This window comes from Nelumbo nucifera, chromosome 1 (assembly GCF_055504915.1).
Source record: "Nelumbo nucifera cultivar China Antique chromosome 1, China Antique-T2T, whole genome shotgun sequence".
Classification (NCBI taxonomy): Eukaryota; Viridiplantae; Streptophyta; class Magnoliopsida; order Proteales; family Nelumbonaceae; genus Nelumbo; species Nelumbo nucifera.
Genome location: NC_142649.1, coordinates 128,229,350 through 128,245,077, shown reverse-complemented (window position 1 = coordinate 128,245,077; position 15,728 = coordinate 128,229,350). Strand labels below are relative to the sequence as shown.

General features: G+C 37.5%; 2 protein-coding genes across 2 annotated transcripts; both read right to left on the bottom strand.

Annotated features, from left to right (window-relative positions):
• Positions 1–3,948: 3,948 nt before the first annotated feature.
• On the bottom strand, positions 3,949–4,566 carry LOC104613200 (uncharacterized). Its single transcript, XM_010280927.1, has one exon. The coding sequence runs from the start codon at positions 4,564–4,566 to the stop codon at positions 3,949–3,951; it is 618 nt and encodes a 205-aa protein (XP_010279229.1).
• Positions 4,567–6,396: 1,830 nt separating this feature from the next.
• LOC104613153 (GDSL esterase/lipase At5g45920-like) lies at positions 6,397–15,230 on the bottom strand. Its single transcript, XM_088894195.1, has 5 exons — positions 12,579–15,230; positions 12,184–12,414; positions 9,076–9,143; positions 8,785–8,949; positions 6,397–6,844 (listed from the first exon to the last, which is right to left on the bottom strand). Exons 1-5 carry the CDS (start codon positions 12,675–12,677, stop codon positions 6,685–6,687), a joined length of 723 nt encoding a protein of 240 aa, XP_088750321.1. The 5' UTR covers positions 12,678–15,230; the 3' UTR covers positions 6,397–6,684.
• Between the last annotated feature and the right edge of the window lie 498 nt (positions 15,231–15,728).

Here is a 15,728-nt window from a genome sequence, read left to right as displayed (position 1 = left end):
ATCAGTGGGTCGGTTTTGGTTTCCACCTCAGGTAACCCAACCAAGTCGGGTCGGTTGGGAAATCTCAATAAACCGACCCAACCCGACCCGTGAACACCCCTAATAGAAACAAGGCATTGCATAGGTTGGTAAAGCATTCAAAACAGCCTTAATTAAAACTTCTTTGCCAATTTGGTTCAACATCTTACTCCTCCACCCGACTTTCTTCTTTTTTATTCTTTCTATAAGGAAATCAAACATCTTCACTTTGGATCTGCTAAAGCTTGGGGGACGGCCTAAATAAACCGAAGGTTTTGAAACCAGTTTAATGTGAAGACTTCTTGCCAATAATTTTTGGATTCTATGATGAACATTAGCACTGAAAGAAATTTTAGATTTGTTCATATTCACCTGTTGCCTTGAAGCCCGTTCATACACCTTAATGGCCTCCAAGATTTTTTGCCCCTCTAATGGATCAGTCTTCGTGAAAATGTAACTATCATTAGTAAATGATAGATGGGAAATAGTTGGACACTCATGATTTATTTTAACTCCAGAAATCTATTTTGTTTCAACCAGATTTGTCAGTAAAGCAGAGAACACATTAGAAACTATAAGAAAGAGATAGGGAGATAGGGGGTCCACTTATCTAAGCCCTCTACTTGGAAAGATCTTTTTTCCTTGAGACCCATTTACTAGAACTTGATAAGACACTAAAGTCACACACTCCATAACCCATCCTATCAACTTCTCCCCCAAACCCAATTTCTCCATCACTCTCCTAAGGAAGGGCCACTCCACTCTATTATAAGCCTTGCTCATGTCTAATTTTATGGCTATAAACCCTTGTTAGCTTTTGTTCTTTTCAAGTGATGAAATGGTTCATGAGCTATTAGGACAATATTTATTATGTTTCTTTATTGCACGAAGGCACTTTGGTTAGGAGAGATGATTTCCTTTAGTTTAGGTTTTAGCCTATTAACCAGGATTTTTGCAATTATTTTATAGATTGTGTTGCACTGGCTAATTGGTCTGAACTGACTTGGATCCTCAAGGTGTTCCACTTTAGGAATCAGAGTTGTGAAGGTATTATTTAGTTCTCTAAGAAGCGTACCCTCCCTAAAAAATTAATTGCTTCTCTGACATCATCTCCTACAATGTCCGAATACCTTTGAAAGAAAGAGTTCGGGCATCGGGACCAGGAGCCTTTTTCAGGTGCATTTGGAAAAGAGTCTTTGTGATCTCTTCATTGGAGATCTCCCTTTCTAGAGCATTTGCTTCATCTCTGTCAAAGACCTTATTTATAGGGCCTATAGCCATGCTTCAAAGTATCGATATGCCTCTATGTATTGGTAGAGGTGTATCGGTACTTAGATAACACAGAAATGGTTTTTTTTTTCAAAACTTGGTTTTCAAAGAGTTAAAAAAGAGTATTTTCTATTAAAAAATAGTGGGGTCCCAAATTGAAACACTTGTAAATAGGCGTATCAGGACCCAAAAGATACGATATGATACACCCAATACGGGGCGTATCGTATTGATTTTTTGAACCTTGCCTATCTTCCAAGTTTTTAGGGTATGAGGAAGTGAACAGATTGCTAAAGAAACTTGTAAAAACCTCTATGATCTTATCTTGTTCCTCTTCCCACTCACCATCACAGTTTTTGATTCTTAAGATTCTATTCCTTACCCTCTTACTTAGGGTAGTGTGGTGAAAGTAACTTCTATTTTGATCACCCCATTTCATCCAACTACAACTTGACTTTTGAGCCCAGATTATCTCTTCCCTTTACATCCATTGATCCAACTTTTCCTCACAATCCTTAACTTTTTCCCCTGAATTAGAAGTACTAGCCTCCCCTTAGTGCTTGCTCTAGTTCTGTTTGGGCTTCCTTAATTTTTGAGTTGAGATCACCAAAACTTTTTCTATTCCAAGTTTTAAGTTCACTCTGCAACCATTTACATTTATTTCTCAATATAACCTGTTTCAAATCCATCACTACTTTCTTCCAGTGTTGTTCAATGATCTTGGAGTAGTCCAAGTGGGTACTCCATATATCTTCAAACCTAAATGGTCTTCTCCTTTTACCAATATTAGGGGCTTTATTGAGAATTATTGGCAAGCGATCTGAACCCCCAAAAGGTAGATGAAAAACTACTGGTTCAGGGTGCAGAATCAGCCAATCCTTGTTCCCTAATGCTCGGTTTATTTTTCTTTGATATTATCATTTCCTTCTCTTATTATTAATTCCAAGTGTATTCTAGGCCAAAGGAGGGAATCAATGATAAATTTATTTCCTGAATTGCTCTAGTATTCCTCTATAGGACCCGATGTGTCTCTATTATCCCACCTAGTTTATCCTAATAAGAAAAGGTAAGATTCAGATCTCTAATTCAACACCAAGGGACCCTGCATTTCCTTGCGACTTGCTTCCAATTTTCCAAGAATACCTTGCTATTCTTTTTTTTTAGGTTCTCCATAACAGAAGGAGCAAAACCATTCCTTTTGATTTTCATGAGTGATCACAGTAATGATTAAACTCCTAGTTTCCATTAAGCTACATTTTGTCTCCATAAAAAAGAAAACAATAAGCTTTTCTTTATTTAGGATCCTCTTCATTACAGGAACTATCCGTGGGGAACCTAAACCCTGGCAGTTCCAACTTGCTAGCTTCATTCCTTCTTGGGGAGTTGTTCTTGGATAACCCTCCAAAACTTCAATGAAAAACACAACTGCTCCCAATTAGGAGTTTTCTTTCTTGATTCTATGTAGCTTACTCCATGGTCACTCCATAAATTAGGCAGGAAATACAATTGTGAAAGAGCACACCTTGTAAATCTCACTGGCTTTTCTCCTTTCCTGATTTTTTGAGAAGATTTAAACATAGATGCCTTCCTTTTCTTGAAGACACCATCATCACCAAGGCACACTTAATGGACTTTTTTTGGGTTTTTAATAGACAGCGCTTGTAGCAATTTGCTGATGCATTTCTATCAACAGATCACCGCTTAAAGATTAGCTTTATTGCCTTCTTCCCAAAAATAAATCCAATATTTTTTACTTTATAAAAACTAGAACTGCATTATCTAAAACTTCAACACCAAGAGATAAGAGAGGGAGAATTTTTAGGTGTCGAACATACCTCTGAAATTGCCTCCATTGGGTCCCTAGTGGGGGCTGATATCAAAAAGGAGTTGGAACCCTATTTAGTTTCCTTCATCAAAACCAGGGGCCTTAGACTTCAAGTGGCTTCAAACTTTGATTTTTGAAAAACATGTATTTGGTCGGCTCTAGATTCCACAAACCCAAATCCGAAACCTACACCATTCATTTCTAACATCAGCCTTTTAAGCTTGATTGCAACTTTTCCTTTGGGCACATTAATGGTCTCTTTCAGCCTCAAACAATGCTCTTTTCCTTTTTTCAACACTTTCCTTCTGGTCCAAGATTTCCCCTTCTCCCAAAATCTTGTCCTGTTTGGTCTCCTATTGAACTAAGATCTCAATAATAACCCCCAAAGCTTTCCTAGAATGGGAAAAAACTTTGTCCACTTGAGATTGTAAATCTGCTCTATTCCTGAAACCGGTAAAACTTGAACCCCCCACTTCTGTCAAATTTGCTTTATTCCTAGAGTTTCTACACGAAGGGTCATCTTGCCGGAGCGGGAACACCGGCGAGATTACCAACTTGAAGTTTTGGCCAGTTAGGTAATCCTCCATATGGAATTGGTTTTTGCCTTCTCTACTTGACGAAAAACTACTACAAGAAGCAAGCGAAAACTCTTTATCTTGTTCTTTCAAAAACTTACCACCATGAACCTCAGGGGAGCCTTCACTTGAGCCTTCCAAGTCATTCCCAAGTTCATTTGGCTAAGTTCCTTTCCCGATGACTTCTTCGTTCTAAGTTTTCTCGATCTTCCTAGGTTTATTGATGAACTTTACCTCCTCTTCGTCATTCTCTGCTCTGAGCTAACGGCCATAATCCTTAAGGATTCCTGATTTTGTCGTTGAGTGGCAAGCAAGTTTCTCTGCAAGGTCATCAATAGGATCCTTTCTCTCCTTAAAACCGCATGCTTCAACTACATGTCCCACACTGCCACACAAAAAACATAAGATCGGGAGGTTTTCATACCTTACAATATGCCAATTTTCCCCATTGTCCTTTCTCACTCTTTTCACTAATTTCACTAAAGGAGTGGTTATATTTATCTTGACCTTTACACAGAGGTGCATGTCCCATTCTAGACTTTTTCGGTCTTTTGCATCATCTTCCTCTAAAGGAACAAGAGTACCTATTTGAAGGGCTAGTTTTTTAACATAAGCCCTAGACATATATTCAACCGGGAGATCAAGGATTCGCACACAGATGTTTAGAAACTTGAAACTCATATCACTATACTTCAGATCAGCTTCCCATTTACGAAGTAAGATATGATAGGTTTTGAACAACCGTGATTGATTCTTAAGCACTCTTTTACAATCTTCTTCCCTCCTGAAGATGATAAAGAAAACATCACCCCTTAATCTTTTCACATCATAGTTTAGGATCCTCTTCTTCCACATATTTTTCAATCTCTCTAACTCCATAAGCATTTAGAGGTTTATCCAATATCACCTTGCCAAAAAGACATAGTTTGCATTTCTCTTCTAGACTTAATGCTTCCTCCATCAACCTTCGACTATAGTTGAAGTCCCTATACGAGTGAATAAAAATACAAGATCCTCAACAAGCGCTCACTGTGAGCAGGTAGAGCTCAAGGTGAGCATAAGTTGACAATTGATTAATGAGTCCATTTTCTAGATCAATAACACTTTAAGTGCCTAATCAATATGATCCTAGAAAGGCATCATACCGGAAAGGCTTTGGCTAATCACCCTCCTTCTCCATGAATTTTGGTAAAATTCCACCTGATTGGCTCCTATTTCTATGATGGTTGTAGGTTTATCCGGTATCATATCTTTCTAGTATTATAGTGAAACCCTTTTCTACAAAACGTGTTTATGGTCGGGGGACTCACATTGCTGATTATGCTTAAGGGATTGTTAGCTAGTGCTGCAACTTGGGTTCGGACAACCCAAAAAATAAAGAAAAGGGCGATCGGTTGAATAAGGGCTAGGGCTATAGTATGCCAAATTAGTTGATGTAAAATCAGGGTTGTGGTAAAGTTTTAAGGTCATTAACAACCTAGTGTTCATATTTATAGTTATTTATTATTTTATAACTATGTATATGGATGCATTAATTTAGGGTCATTTACTTGGACACTCCCTCTATTAAAATCTACCCTCTATTTTGTGTATTACTAAAATATACCCTATAGTTTGTGTATGTTTTAGGGATGCTCAACAAAAACCAAAAAACTTAACTGAACTTTGGAAATTAAACTGATCAATTCGATTTTGGTTTGGTGTTTTGATAAAACCGATGGTACCAATTTAATTTGTTTTTTGGTTAACCTAAAAGAAAAACCTACAGTTAATCAAACCAACCACTATGTTTATTTATATATATGATATATATTTTAATATATACTATCTTATATATAGTATAATTTTTTATGCATTATATCTATATATGTGTTATATTTTTAATTGTCTATTTATAATATAATATATTATATATTTATATATTTTTTATAATATATTAAAAATATAAACAAATCAAAAATCCAAAAAACCAAACCGGTCAAAAACCATACTGATTGACCAGTTAACTGATTAGTTTTGGGGCAATTTTGGTTCACGGTTTTTTATAAACTGGTGATACCATTTCAATTTCAAAAAATAGCTCATGCTTTGGTTAACCGAACCATGAGCACCCCTAATATGTTTTACTTAATTGACCCTCCATCAAGAACTATTTGTATTTTCATCTGAAAATAGTCACACGACCCCTTATTAAGGGGCATTGGTCTAAGGTTTTTATTCCAAAAACAGTCCTAATAATTCTCTTTTCAACCTTATAGAAAATAAATATGCCCCTTATTAAGGGGCATTGGTCTAAGGTTTTTATTCCAAAAACAGTCCTAATAATTCTCTTTTCAACCTCATAGAAAATAAATAAGTCCTCTCCCTACATTATAACTTTGTTTGGAAAAGAAGTGGATTACATGTGATATGAGAACTTTTATGAGTATTTTTGAAATAAAAAACCTTAGATCCATGCCCTTTAACATTTTCTACTCACTTTAAGAGGTCCAGTGGCCACTTTCAAATAGAAATACAAAAGGTTCCTAACGGGGGGGGGTTGGATAACAACCCATCAGAGGCCTTACATTAATAGTACTTTGCATTTGTCTGAGATATTGTTTTAACTGTAACTAATTAAGATCAAACACCCCACAAAAAAAAAACAAAGCCATCATTCACAAACTAGAACATAAATGCAATATTGAACAAGAAAGAAATTACCAAAGCTGACAACAAAGTTCTAAGAAACTGATGATGAGAAACAGTGATTTACAGAACAGCACTAGTCAAATAAAAACACAGCATACATCTAGCTTAGAACAACAGCCTCCCCATGCAAAAAAATAGGCTAACAACCCATCAGAGGCCTTACATTAATAGTACTTTGCATTTGTCTGAGATATTGTTCTAACTGTAACTAATTAAGATCAAACACCCCACCCAAAAAAAAAAAAAAAAACAAAGCCATCATTCACCTTTGAAGCCGCAGCTTTATATGTATGTATATATATGTGATCAATCCTGAAAAGCTTTGAGAGGATCACGAGGATCAATATCTGCCAAGAGGGGGAGATCAACAGGTAGGGTTTCAAGACTCAAGCCGCCCTGACTAAGCCTTTCCACAACCTCTTCAAACACAAGTTTGTTACCAATGGAGGTGAGGTGCAACCCATCTCTGCGCAGTTTCAGTGGCAAAACATATGATAATAAACTACTAAATGTTTCCAATATGTTACGTTACACGGCAAAACGAGAACGTACATTACATTAATTCTGAAACAGGAAATAATGAAGCATAATCAAGTTTCAACTACTGCCTACAGGCGAGGTCTGGGTTTGGATCCTCTGTTGCATCAAAATAGGGAGAGGAGTACAGAATTATATGCAATTTACCAACCACTAAGGATGGGGCGTTATACTTCAGATGCTAGTACCATTTGAGATTTGAGTATTTGGACCTGGTTGGCTTTGTCGATATTATAGTTTTAGCAGGCAGTACATTAGTGTACCAGTACTATTTCGAAAACTGAACCATATCTAAAGGACAGATCAAAGTTGGACCCGACTTTTCAATGAACCAGTGAAGCTGAGAGGTGAACAGATCAAACCATCAAAACCAAAAAATCTAGGACAATTATTTTAAAATTTAGTGAAATCTATGGTTTGTTCTCCTAAGAAATTTTTATTGGTTTTCTGATTGTATTGTTCCAAACTCCTTTAATTTGTATTGTGAAAAATTCGATCTTTCACCCAGTTGTACAAAGCTATTAAAATTTATAAGATAGGAGAATTTATAAAAACCTCTCATAGCAAAAATGGCTGAAACAAATACACCACTGTTCCACTAAGCTTGTTTAACTAAAATCCTTATCCCAGGCTTAAAAAAGAAAAACAAACATTAAGTAAAATATTATCCCATAATCCCATTTAAAGGTATAAATACAAACTGTTCTTTCAATTCAAGAATGGATTACTTGAACTTAATGGCTGTGTTCGATGCTGTGTAACCAAAAATAATGCCTCACATCAGCCGTGCACAAGTAGGGATACCATTGGTATTTGAAAATTCGATTTTAAATTCACGATTCGACATAGTTTAATCAAATCCCATTTATTATATAATTCATATATATAATATAAAATATTTAAATATTTTAGGTAATTCATATACAAAATATTTAAATTATATAAATAATTTATATATTTATGTTCTTTATATAAATAAAATATTTATTTTAGTCCAATTTGGATATCAAATTTTCTAATCAAATTCAAATTTGGATATTGCTTAATTGGGTGTGGGGTATATATTAGGGGTGCAAGTCAGGCGGGTTGGGCCGGGTTTATGGTCAACCTAGGCCAAACTCTAAGATTTGGGCTCAAAGGCCCGAGCCCAATGCCAAGCCCTATCTTCTCAATCTAAGCCTAACCCATATTGTAATTTGATGCACTTGAATTGGGCTTGGGCTTGGGCTGTGCTTGGATTGTAAATGAGCCTGCTCTAAAATTATACATATATGCATATATGTATATATATAAACACACACACATATATATATAGAAAGAGAGAGAGACTGGTCTCGGGTCAAATTTGGGTTACCTATGGACTAGGCCCGAATCCAGTCCAAAAGAATAAAAGAAAAATCTCGAATTCTTGGACCCAGGCCCAGCCCAAGCATAAAAATCTAAGCTCAGCCTATATAAAATTTCGAGCTGAATCAGTTTGGGCTCAGCTGAGCTAATCCGGACTCAATACATGAAACAGTGTCTCCTTACATGCTCAAGCATGTATTTCTATTAACGACTTAGCGATGGGTCCAAACTCAGAGGTAATCAGCAAATCCGGATCGCCCCAAAAGGGCACTAATGTTGGCAGAAAAGTCTATGTAGTATTTACAGAAATATAGGGTCATGTCATGCAGACGGGTCAACCCAACTTCAAAACCGGAAGTGGATCGAATTCCGCATTATTTACATCACAGGTGACTTCCCCAATAAAAATGAGGTTCTAATGGGCCCCTCCCCAATACCCATGATGGGTAAGACACCACCTTGGGATTTTGGGTTGGCTTCTGCATGGAATTTAAGGAATAATAAAGGGAAGAGTGGATTTACCTAAGACAAGCCTTCTCCCAGCCAGGAAACTGCTGCATCTTGGACCAGAGATCAATAACAGCAACTCCACATTCTCCGGCAACCTCGATGCAGGCTTTGGCATAAGCGCCGGCAGCCTGGTTCGTTCTCTCAGGCAAACCGGAGGGGTTATCTCCGTAAGGATGTCTGCATTTATCACAATTATATCTTCTGGTTACAACTGTACGTAAAAGGACTTTAGACCGGACAACCATAAGTAGTAATTGAGACTTGTTGTAAAGATAAGAAATAATTGAAGTAGAAAAGCCGTACTTGAGGCGTCCGTCTTCATCGATGGGAGGTGGAGTGATGAGGAGTACCAAAGTGGTAGGCCATCGCTTCTGCATCCAAATATGTAATCACATTTTTATAAGCGACGATATGGAAATATTGCAAAGCACCTATAAGCCCTATTGTCGAACACTTGGTGGATGAGCCACGCACACGGCAGACGGGCCCAGAAGTGTTAGCAGGCCTCGACTAAATGACACACTTGGTGCTACGGCCGGGCCCCTTAGGCCTGCCTACACCCCTTGAAAATATCCAAAATCCCAAACCTTTTATATTTTGAATATCATTGGAATCTGACTTGTTGATATAGTACAATACAACATACTCTCTTTTTTTTTCCTTTAATTATTAATGTTTCTTTACCTTTTTCCTTAAAAAAAAAGAAACCTAAGTTTTATATATTTTTTTGATACGTTTTTTGGCTGACCTATTTGAGTATTTGTTAAATCTTTGTACATCATTGTGATGGATGGCTTAGATCTTTGGGGTTAATTCGTTACATCATTTACTATTACCACTTTCATGGCCTAGCACATTTGAAACCGTCGCAGTACAACACTTGGAGTTTCAATATTAATTTATTAAACTTGAAACATGAATATATTGGTGTAGATCTTTTGTAAGGACATTGTGACTAGAAATATCTCTTGTATAGTATTGAATAGAAGAAGAACAAAATTGTCTTCTAAAGTAAGGTAAGAGAGTTTTAGGGTATTAGAAATGTACGACAATGCACGTGAAATACTATTAATTCCTCCAATGAAATAATGGTGGAAGGGGTTGTTTCTCACGACACACAAGTACAAAATAGAGGGCTAAGTGTTACACCCCACAAAGTACATGGGTTCCCCATGACAACATGATCACAGAATCATCTTTTAGTTTTCTTTAACTTGTATTGGAAATGGTCACAATTGCAAAGAATATATATATATATATATATAATGGATAATACATAAAGAGGTTCCCAAAGTGCATGTGATGTGATCATGGTCATGCCCTCATCCTTTCCTTAGAAGTGTTGATGACCTAATAACTGAGATGATATCAAGGCACTGGATCAAACCCATGTAATTGCAAGCTATTTATGGTAAAAAGTCAGTGAACCTCACATTCACCTTACTCCGTGCTTCTGCCTACCATTTAAATGTGTTATATGTATAATAATACCCAAAAAAAATCAAATGACCATGTTTTGCAATTGCTCTATAAGACTTTAGGCTCAGTTTGGGAATAGTGCAAATACAAGACTTTGAAATATTATATACAAAGTGATGCATTGAACATTATTTATATTTATACTCTTTCCAAACAGAGCCTTAGGTGGGAAAGGGAGAATGGAGAGGAGAATAAAACAAATCAAACAAATTCTCCCACCTAACAAGTTTGGGGTGGAAGGAGACCTCCCACCTCTGGCCACTTTGTTCTGGTTTATTTTGACAACAAGAGCCGCAAAGATAGACTTCATCCACTCACCTCCATTATCAGTTACCAATTTCATCATTGATAATCTGAACCCATCACGTGGAAATGCCCATATATTTAATCAGTCCACCAATGGGTCCTTTCCTTCTTTATTTTCTTTCCTTTTATAATTTTGGCAAGAGTAGCTAACTAGCTATTATTTCTAATTAGAAGTCTCCTAAAAATAAGCAAAGCTTGTTTTTGGGCCTAAGGTAGGGGCCTATAATCTATTGGGTGGAAACTTGTTATCTTCTATTGGCAAGGACTAATAGGCGTGGGAGCAGTGGGAGTAGGGTTGCAACTTGGGCTGGGTTTGGTTGAAGCTTGGGTTAGGGTTGGAATATATAAATCCAATTTGACTTCGGGTTGGTTTAAATTGAAACTTTGATTGACCCAACCAAATCTGAGCTGGACTTAACTTCATATTTGTATATAAGTATTATATAAATATGTATTTATATGTATACAAGTACTTTTATATAGGTGTATTTATGCATCTATGTATATGCAATTATCCATCTATTTATGCATCTAAAACATGTTACCTGTGTTCGTTATACATGTAATAATGTTAATATATTGAATCTATAATAAATGTATTTGGCAAAAGGAAACAAAGAAGTTGGGCTAACCTGAACCCAACCAGAAATTTTTGGGTTGGGTTAGGGTTGGCCTCAACCTGAGCAAACCCAGCCCTATCACCCCTAGGTGGAAAGTTCCTATAATAGTAAACCATCTATTACCCAAAGTACCCTAAACAGCAAACTTTGTCAGAGGTCATAAATATAACTGGTTGTAACCAGCTAGTGGGATTCTCTTTTGTTGGAGCTGAACTAGCTGGACTTCTCTCTGGAACTGGAAGAGGATCTGACTACCACGGTTGAACTCTCCCATGATGATTAGGTAGGGGTTACTGCTGCACATCAGCATGAATTTCATAAAGGGGTGGACTGTGGAGAGAGGAAGGCGGGGGGGGGGGTCCCCGATCCAGCTAGTGTCTACTGTCTAGTTGGAATTAAAGAAAGGTTATCAATTTGCATCTGCAGCAACAAACAAAGAGACAATTGGGGACTCCTCGAGAACACACATTGCTTGGCAACACCTATCTCTTTCTCTTAATTGGCTTATTTTGGCCTTTATTTGTATTCACTATTCTCCCACCCCGTACAAAGAACTTCCAATTGGAGAATTAATGGGGTTAATGCTGCATCAACCCTCAGAGACCTCAACTTGTCTCATGAGCACTACGTATGGTCACACCCACACTCACCCAACTATAGTCACCAGAGTTGCCATGAAATTAATCATGGACCATTAAGATAGGGCGTAGCTTTGCTTTCTCTGGTTCAGTCCCCCATTTTTATCACTCTCCTCCTTAGTGGTTGGTAGTAATAATAGATAGTTCATAGCTATTGCTTGTTTTCTCTCGATCGACGCTTCTTTAGTTCTAGTTTCTTCTACGCGAGATGGGAAAGGGGGGGTGCAATGAAGCTGACTCTGGCACATTTCTTACCTATCTTTCTGTCATCACCTTTCTTTCTTGTAGAACTTGTTGCAGAAAGGGGACTTGAAGAGAGAGAGAGAGAGAGAGAGAGAGAGAGAGAGAGAGAGAGAAGGAGAGAGAACCTTAATAAAAGAGATGATAGAATGGAGATTTTGCTTGTATTCTTGGAGAGGCACATGTTGGAAAGCACTGCTTCTGTCAGGAAGAGAAGCATCGTTGGCGCCGAAGAAAACGGTCATCGCCAAAGGCGCACCACCACCATCTCCCACTTCCGCTGCCGGGAATAACCTCTCCGCGATGTGCAGAGCCCATCGGGTGTTGTACCCACTATAACCTCGGAGCACCACGTCAACCTTCATCCACCCACAAAACAAAATATCCAAACTGTTAACCCTAATCCTCGTCTCTGACGAAATGATCGGTTCAAAAACAATCAGAAAAAGAAAGAAAAAACCAAGTATACATATCTTCACTATAAAGTCACAAGCAATTGCAAGAGTATATATAAGAAGAATACCGTGCGAGAGAAATTGTTGGCAAGAGCAGCTCCCCAGCCTCCCTCGCCAAAGGATTCTTCCGTGATGGAGTCTCCAAACAGAACGATCTTCGGTCTCATCTTTCAGGAATTAATAATCTGTTAGTGTGCGATTGGATATCCTTGTTCTTCTATCTTCAAACTAAACTCCGAAGAGACTTGGCGCTATATTTGTTCACTGATTCCTTCACCTCACCTGGCTCTTCTAAGTAAATATACAGATGCAGCTCCTCTAGCTTCTCCTTCTTTCTCACTAAAGCTGCTCCACCGTAAATGCCTAACCAAATAATTGCATAGCCATAAAAAGAAGGTAATCTAAGTAGAGATTTTTATTACAGACACAAGGGGACTGATGTTACTCACTCATGGATTTCCACTTCAATCTCTCTCCTCTCTCTCTCTCTCTCTATCGTCTTTTGACAAGACTAAAGTTCTAGATTGCCCCCTCTTAAGAAAGGGAAATATCAAATATCAATTAGGTCAGACTGTGTTAGCCCAACTACTCAAAGAACGGGTTGGGCTTGGGCAGACCAGATTCAAAGAGGGAGTCCTCCACTGTTGATTCCTCTAGGGAAATTTGGGAAACCCACGCCCACCCCACAAATTTTAACCTCACCTTACACTCACAACCACAGTTATAACATCATAATCCCCTTCCCTTTGTAGTCCCACCATGTGGATCAATTGGACAAAACGATGCTCCTCATTGCTCTCACAGAAGAAGCTTTGATCACTTGTAAAGAAATTAAAGGGGGCCGGTGATGGGGCAATCACTTCCACTTCAAAGACAGTATAAACTGTAAGGCTCTAAGACACAGGATGAATGTTTCCTTTAATAAAGCTTGACTAATCAAGTATAGCCGCCCTCTTCTGAATCGGAGCAAAGCGTTAAATGCCGATAAGAGAGATCCTGCTCCACAATCCATGAACCGTCATGATTGTACATTTGTACAATTGTACTCTCAAGCCTGGACTCTGAACCCAGCTGCACCATGCGCTATTTCTGTAGCCGCCACTCAGTACTCACAGTTAATAAATGCACCACGAGGGTAGTTTAGTCAATTAACAATTATCAGGGTTTTTTCTTTACCTCCCATCTTATCTTTGTTTCGGATTTTATCATATCCGATTCGATATCTGATTAAATGTTATATAATTACATGAAGATTAATTATAATTAAGAAGTGGTTGACATTTTTTTTCCTTCTTTTGAATTATTAGATTTTTCTCTATTTCAAACATACATAATAAGTTGGATTTAGAATCCAAAAACTGGTGGGATCTGAATCCGATTAGGGGATGGGGGCTTACTTTTGAGCAACAAGGCCCACAACGCACAAGTGACGTTTAGCAAGGGGCCTGCCCATATGTGGCAGCAGCTCTGTTTAGAGATGGAATGGGTCGGATCTACCCGATGGAATCAAATTAAACGAAATTGATTGCACAGGTTCTGATTCTGACTCTGATCAGTTTTGTTTCTCGATTATAAATGGGTAGATACCCAATTTTGCTTTTCTGAATTGATTAAGTCCCGAATTCAATTACATAATCAATAATATATAAAGGTCTTATGATTTTTTTTTTAACTATTATTATATTTTATGTGTTGTAAGGGTAATTTTTATATAATATAAAAGACAGTTTTCGTTTAAAAAGACTTGTTTTATCAAAATATAAACAGTTTGCTATTTAGAGCCATTTCTATTATGTTATATTGTCAAAAATGACCCAATTATCCAATTATCTCAATTCATAATTGGTTTGATTCTAATCCCAAGTTTTGTATGTCGATTATCAAAGACCAATTCCACCCTATCCGGAACCAGACCAGACCCATTAACAGCTCTAACTCTACGAGGTGGAGAATGGAGGGTAGAACAAAACTATAAACCAAAGCGTTGCTTAATTAACGTCTGAATTACCAAGTATCACAACCATGGACGGAAATTAATGGGTCAGTCAATCTGTTTAATCACTTGGTAGCCATGTCGTTCCACACGGGCAGAGCTGGTCTTCTTTATTCAAATGTCCGGTCCATTGGATTCGAATGTCTCAGCAGGCTCTCAGCTTTATTGTTTTGGTGGATCATTTATGCATGATTCTCTGTATATAAACCACTTTTAAAGGATACCTTGAACTTTCCACCCACTTTGACTATGGAAAAGGAAAATATGTCAAGATTAAGTGGCCAAGTCTTATTTAATGGCAAAGAAGAAACAAAGAGATCTTGATTCTTCACTTCACTAAATCTATCCATTTCATTTCAAGAGAGATAAAAGTTCAGAGGGAGGAGGAAATAAAAGAAGAAAAAGTAAGGGTAAATTACAAAGACTCTCTTTGTACTTTGTTTTGCAACAAAGACCCTTCTGTATTATAATATTTTGTCCAAAAAGATCATTATAATATTTTTTAATCCCCAAATTATCCTTATAATAACTATTCAGATTAAAAAAGTACTGTTTATCTTTTCCGATCTTTTGATACACCAATAACAGCGGTGGTAATCCCCATATGGGAATGGGATCGTGAGGCTGGTAAGCGTCGAGCACCTTACTGGTGAAACAGCTCGAACATTAACCCAGCAAAAAGAAGTTTGAACTAGAGATCTAGAGAGAGAAAATAGAAAAGAGAAGCAGAGAGAAACAGAGATCGAATTGTGTTCGGCTTACTTGCATAGGACGATAAGCATACGACCAGTCCCAAGTAGACAAAATATAGAGCATACTGCATTTCACCCAAAAAAATAACAAAAGTGAGAAGAATACAAACGAAGATATGAAATGATCGAGTAATGAATACGAGGATTTTGAAAATCTTGGGGAATCAAACCTTGGCGACTTCTTTAGTCATTTTCTTCAAATCCAACTAGTTTTTTCCAAACCCATTCACCATATCTCCGAATAGAAGGAAGAAAACAGGCATGGCAGAGCCATGAACCACAGCTCTTATGCTTCCCGCTATCATCAGAACCCAATCATATTTGTCTGCAAATGAGAAGAGCTGGTAAAAGGGAAGGCTTTGTTCCTTTTTCTTCTCAGCCTCTTGCAAGCTTTTACCTTCTATAGTTTCCGCCATTCGAGCTGCAACCGAAGGCTTCTGCAACTTTCACCTGTAGAAAGGAAATAATGTAAA

What these genes read in the sequence shown, in the direction of transcription:
- LOC104613200 (XM_010280927.1), bottom strand. Translation starts at nt 4,566, where the DNA reads ATGGAGTTAGAGAGATTGAAAAATATGTGGAAGAAGAGGATCCTAAAC.
- LOC104613153 (XM_088894195.1), bottom strand. Translation starts at nt 12,677, where the DNA reads ATGAGACCGAAGATCGTTCTGTTTGGAGACTCCATCACGGAAGAATCC. An exon ending in CCAACAATTTCTCTCGCACG is followed by an intron (nt 12,415 to 12,578) that starts GTATTCTTCTTA and finishes GGGTGGATGAAG; the next exon opens with GTTGACGTGGTGCTCCGAGG. An exon ending in TGGGAGAAGGCTTGTCTTAG is followed by an intron (nt 6,845 to 8,784) that starts GTAAATCCACTC and finishes GAAACTGCGCAG; the next exon opens with AGATGGGTTGCACCTCACCT.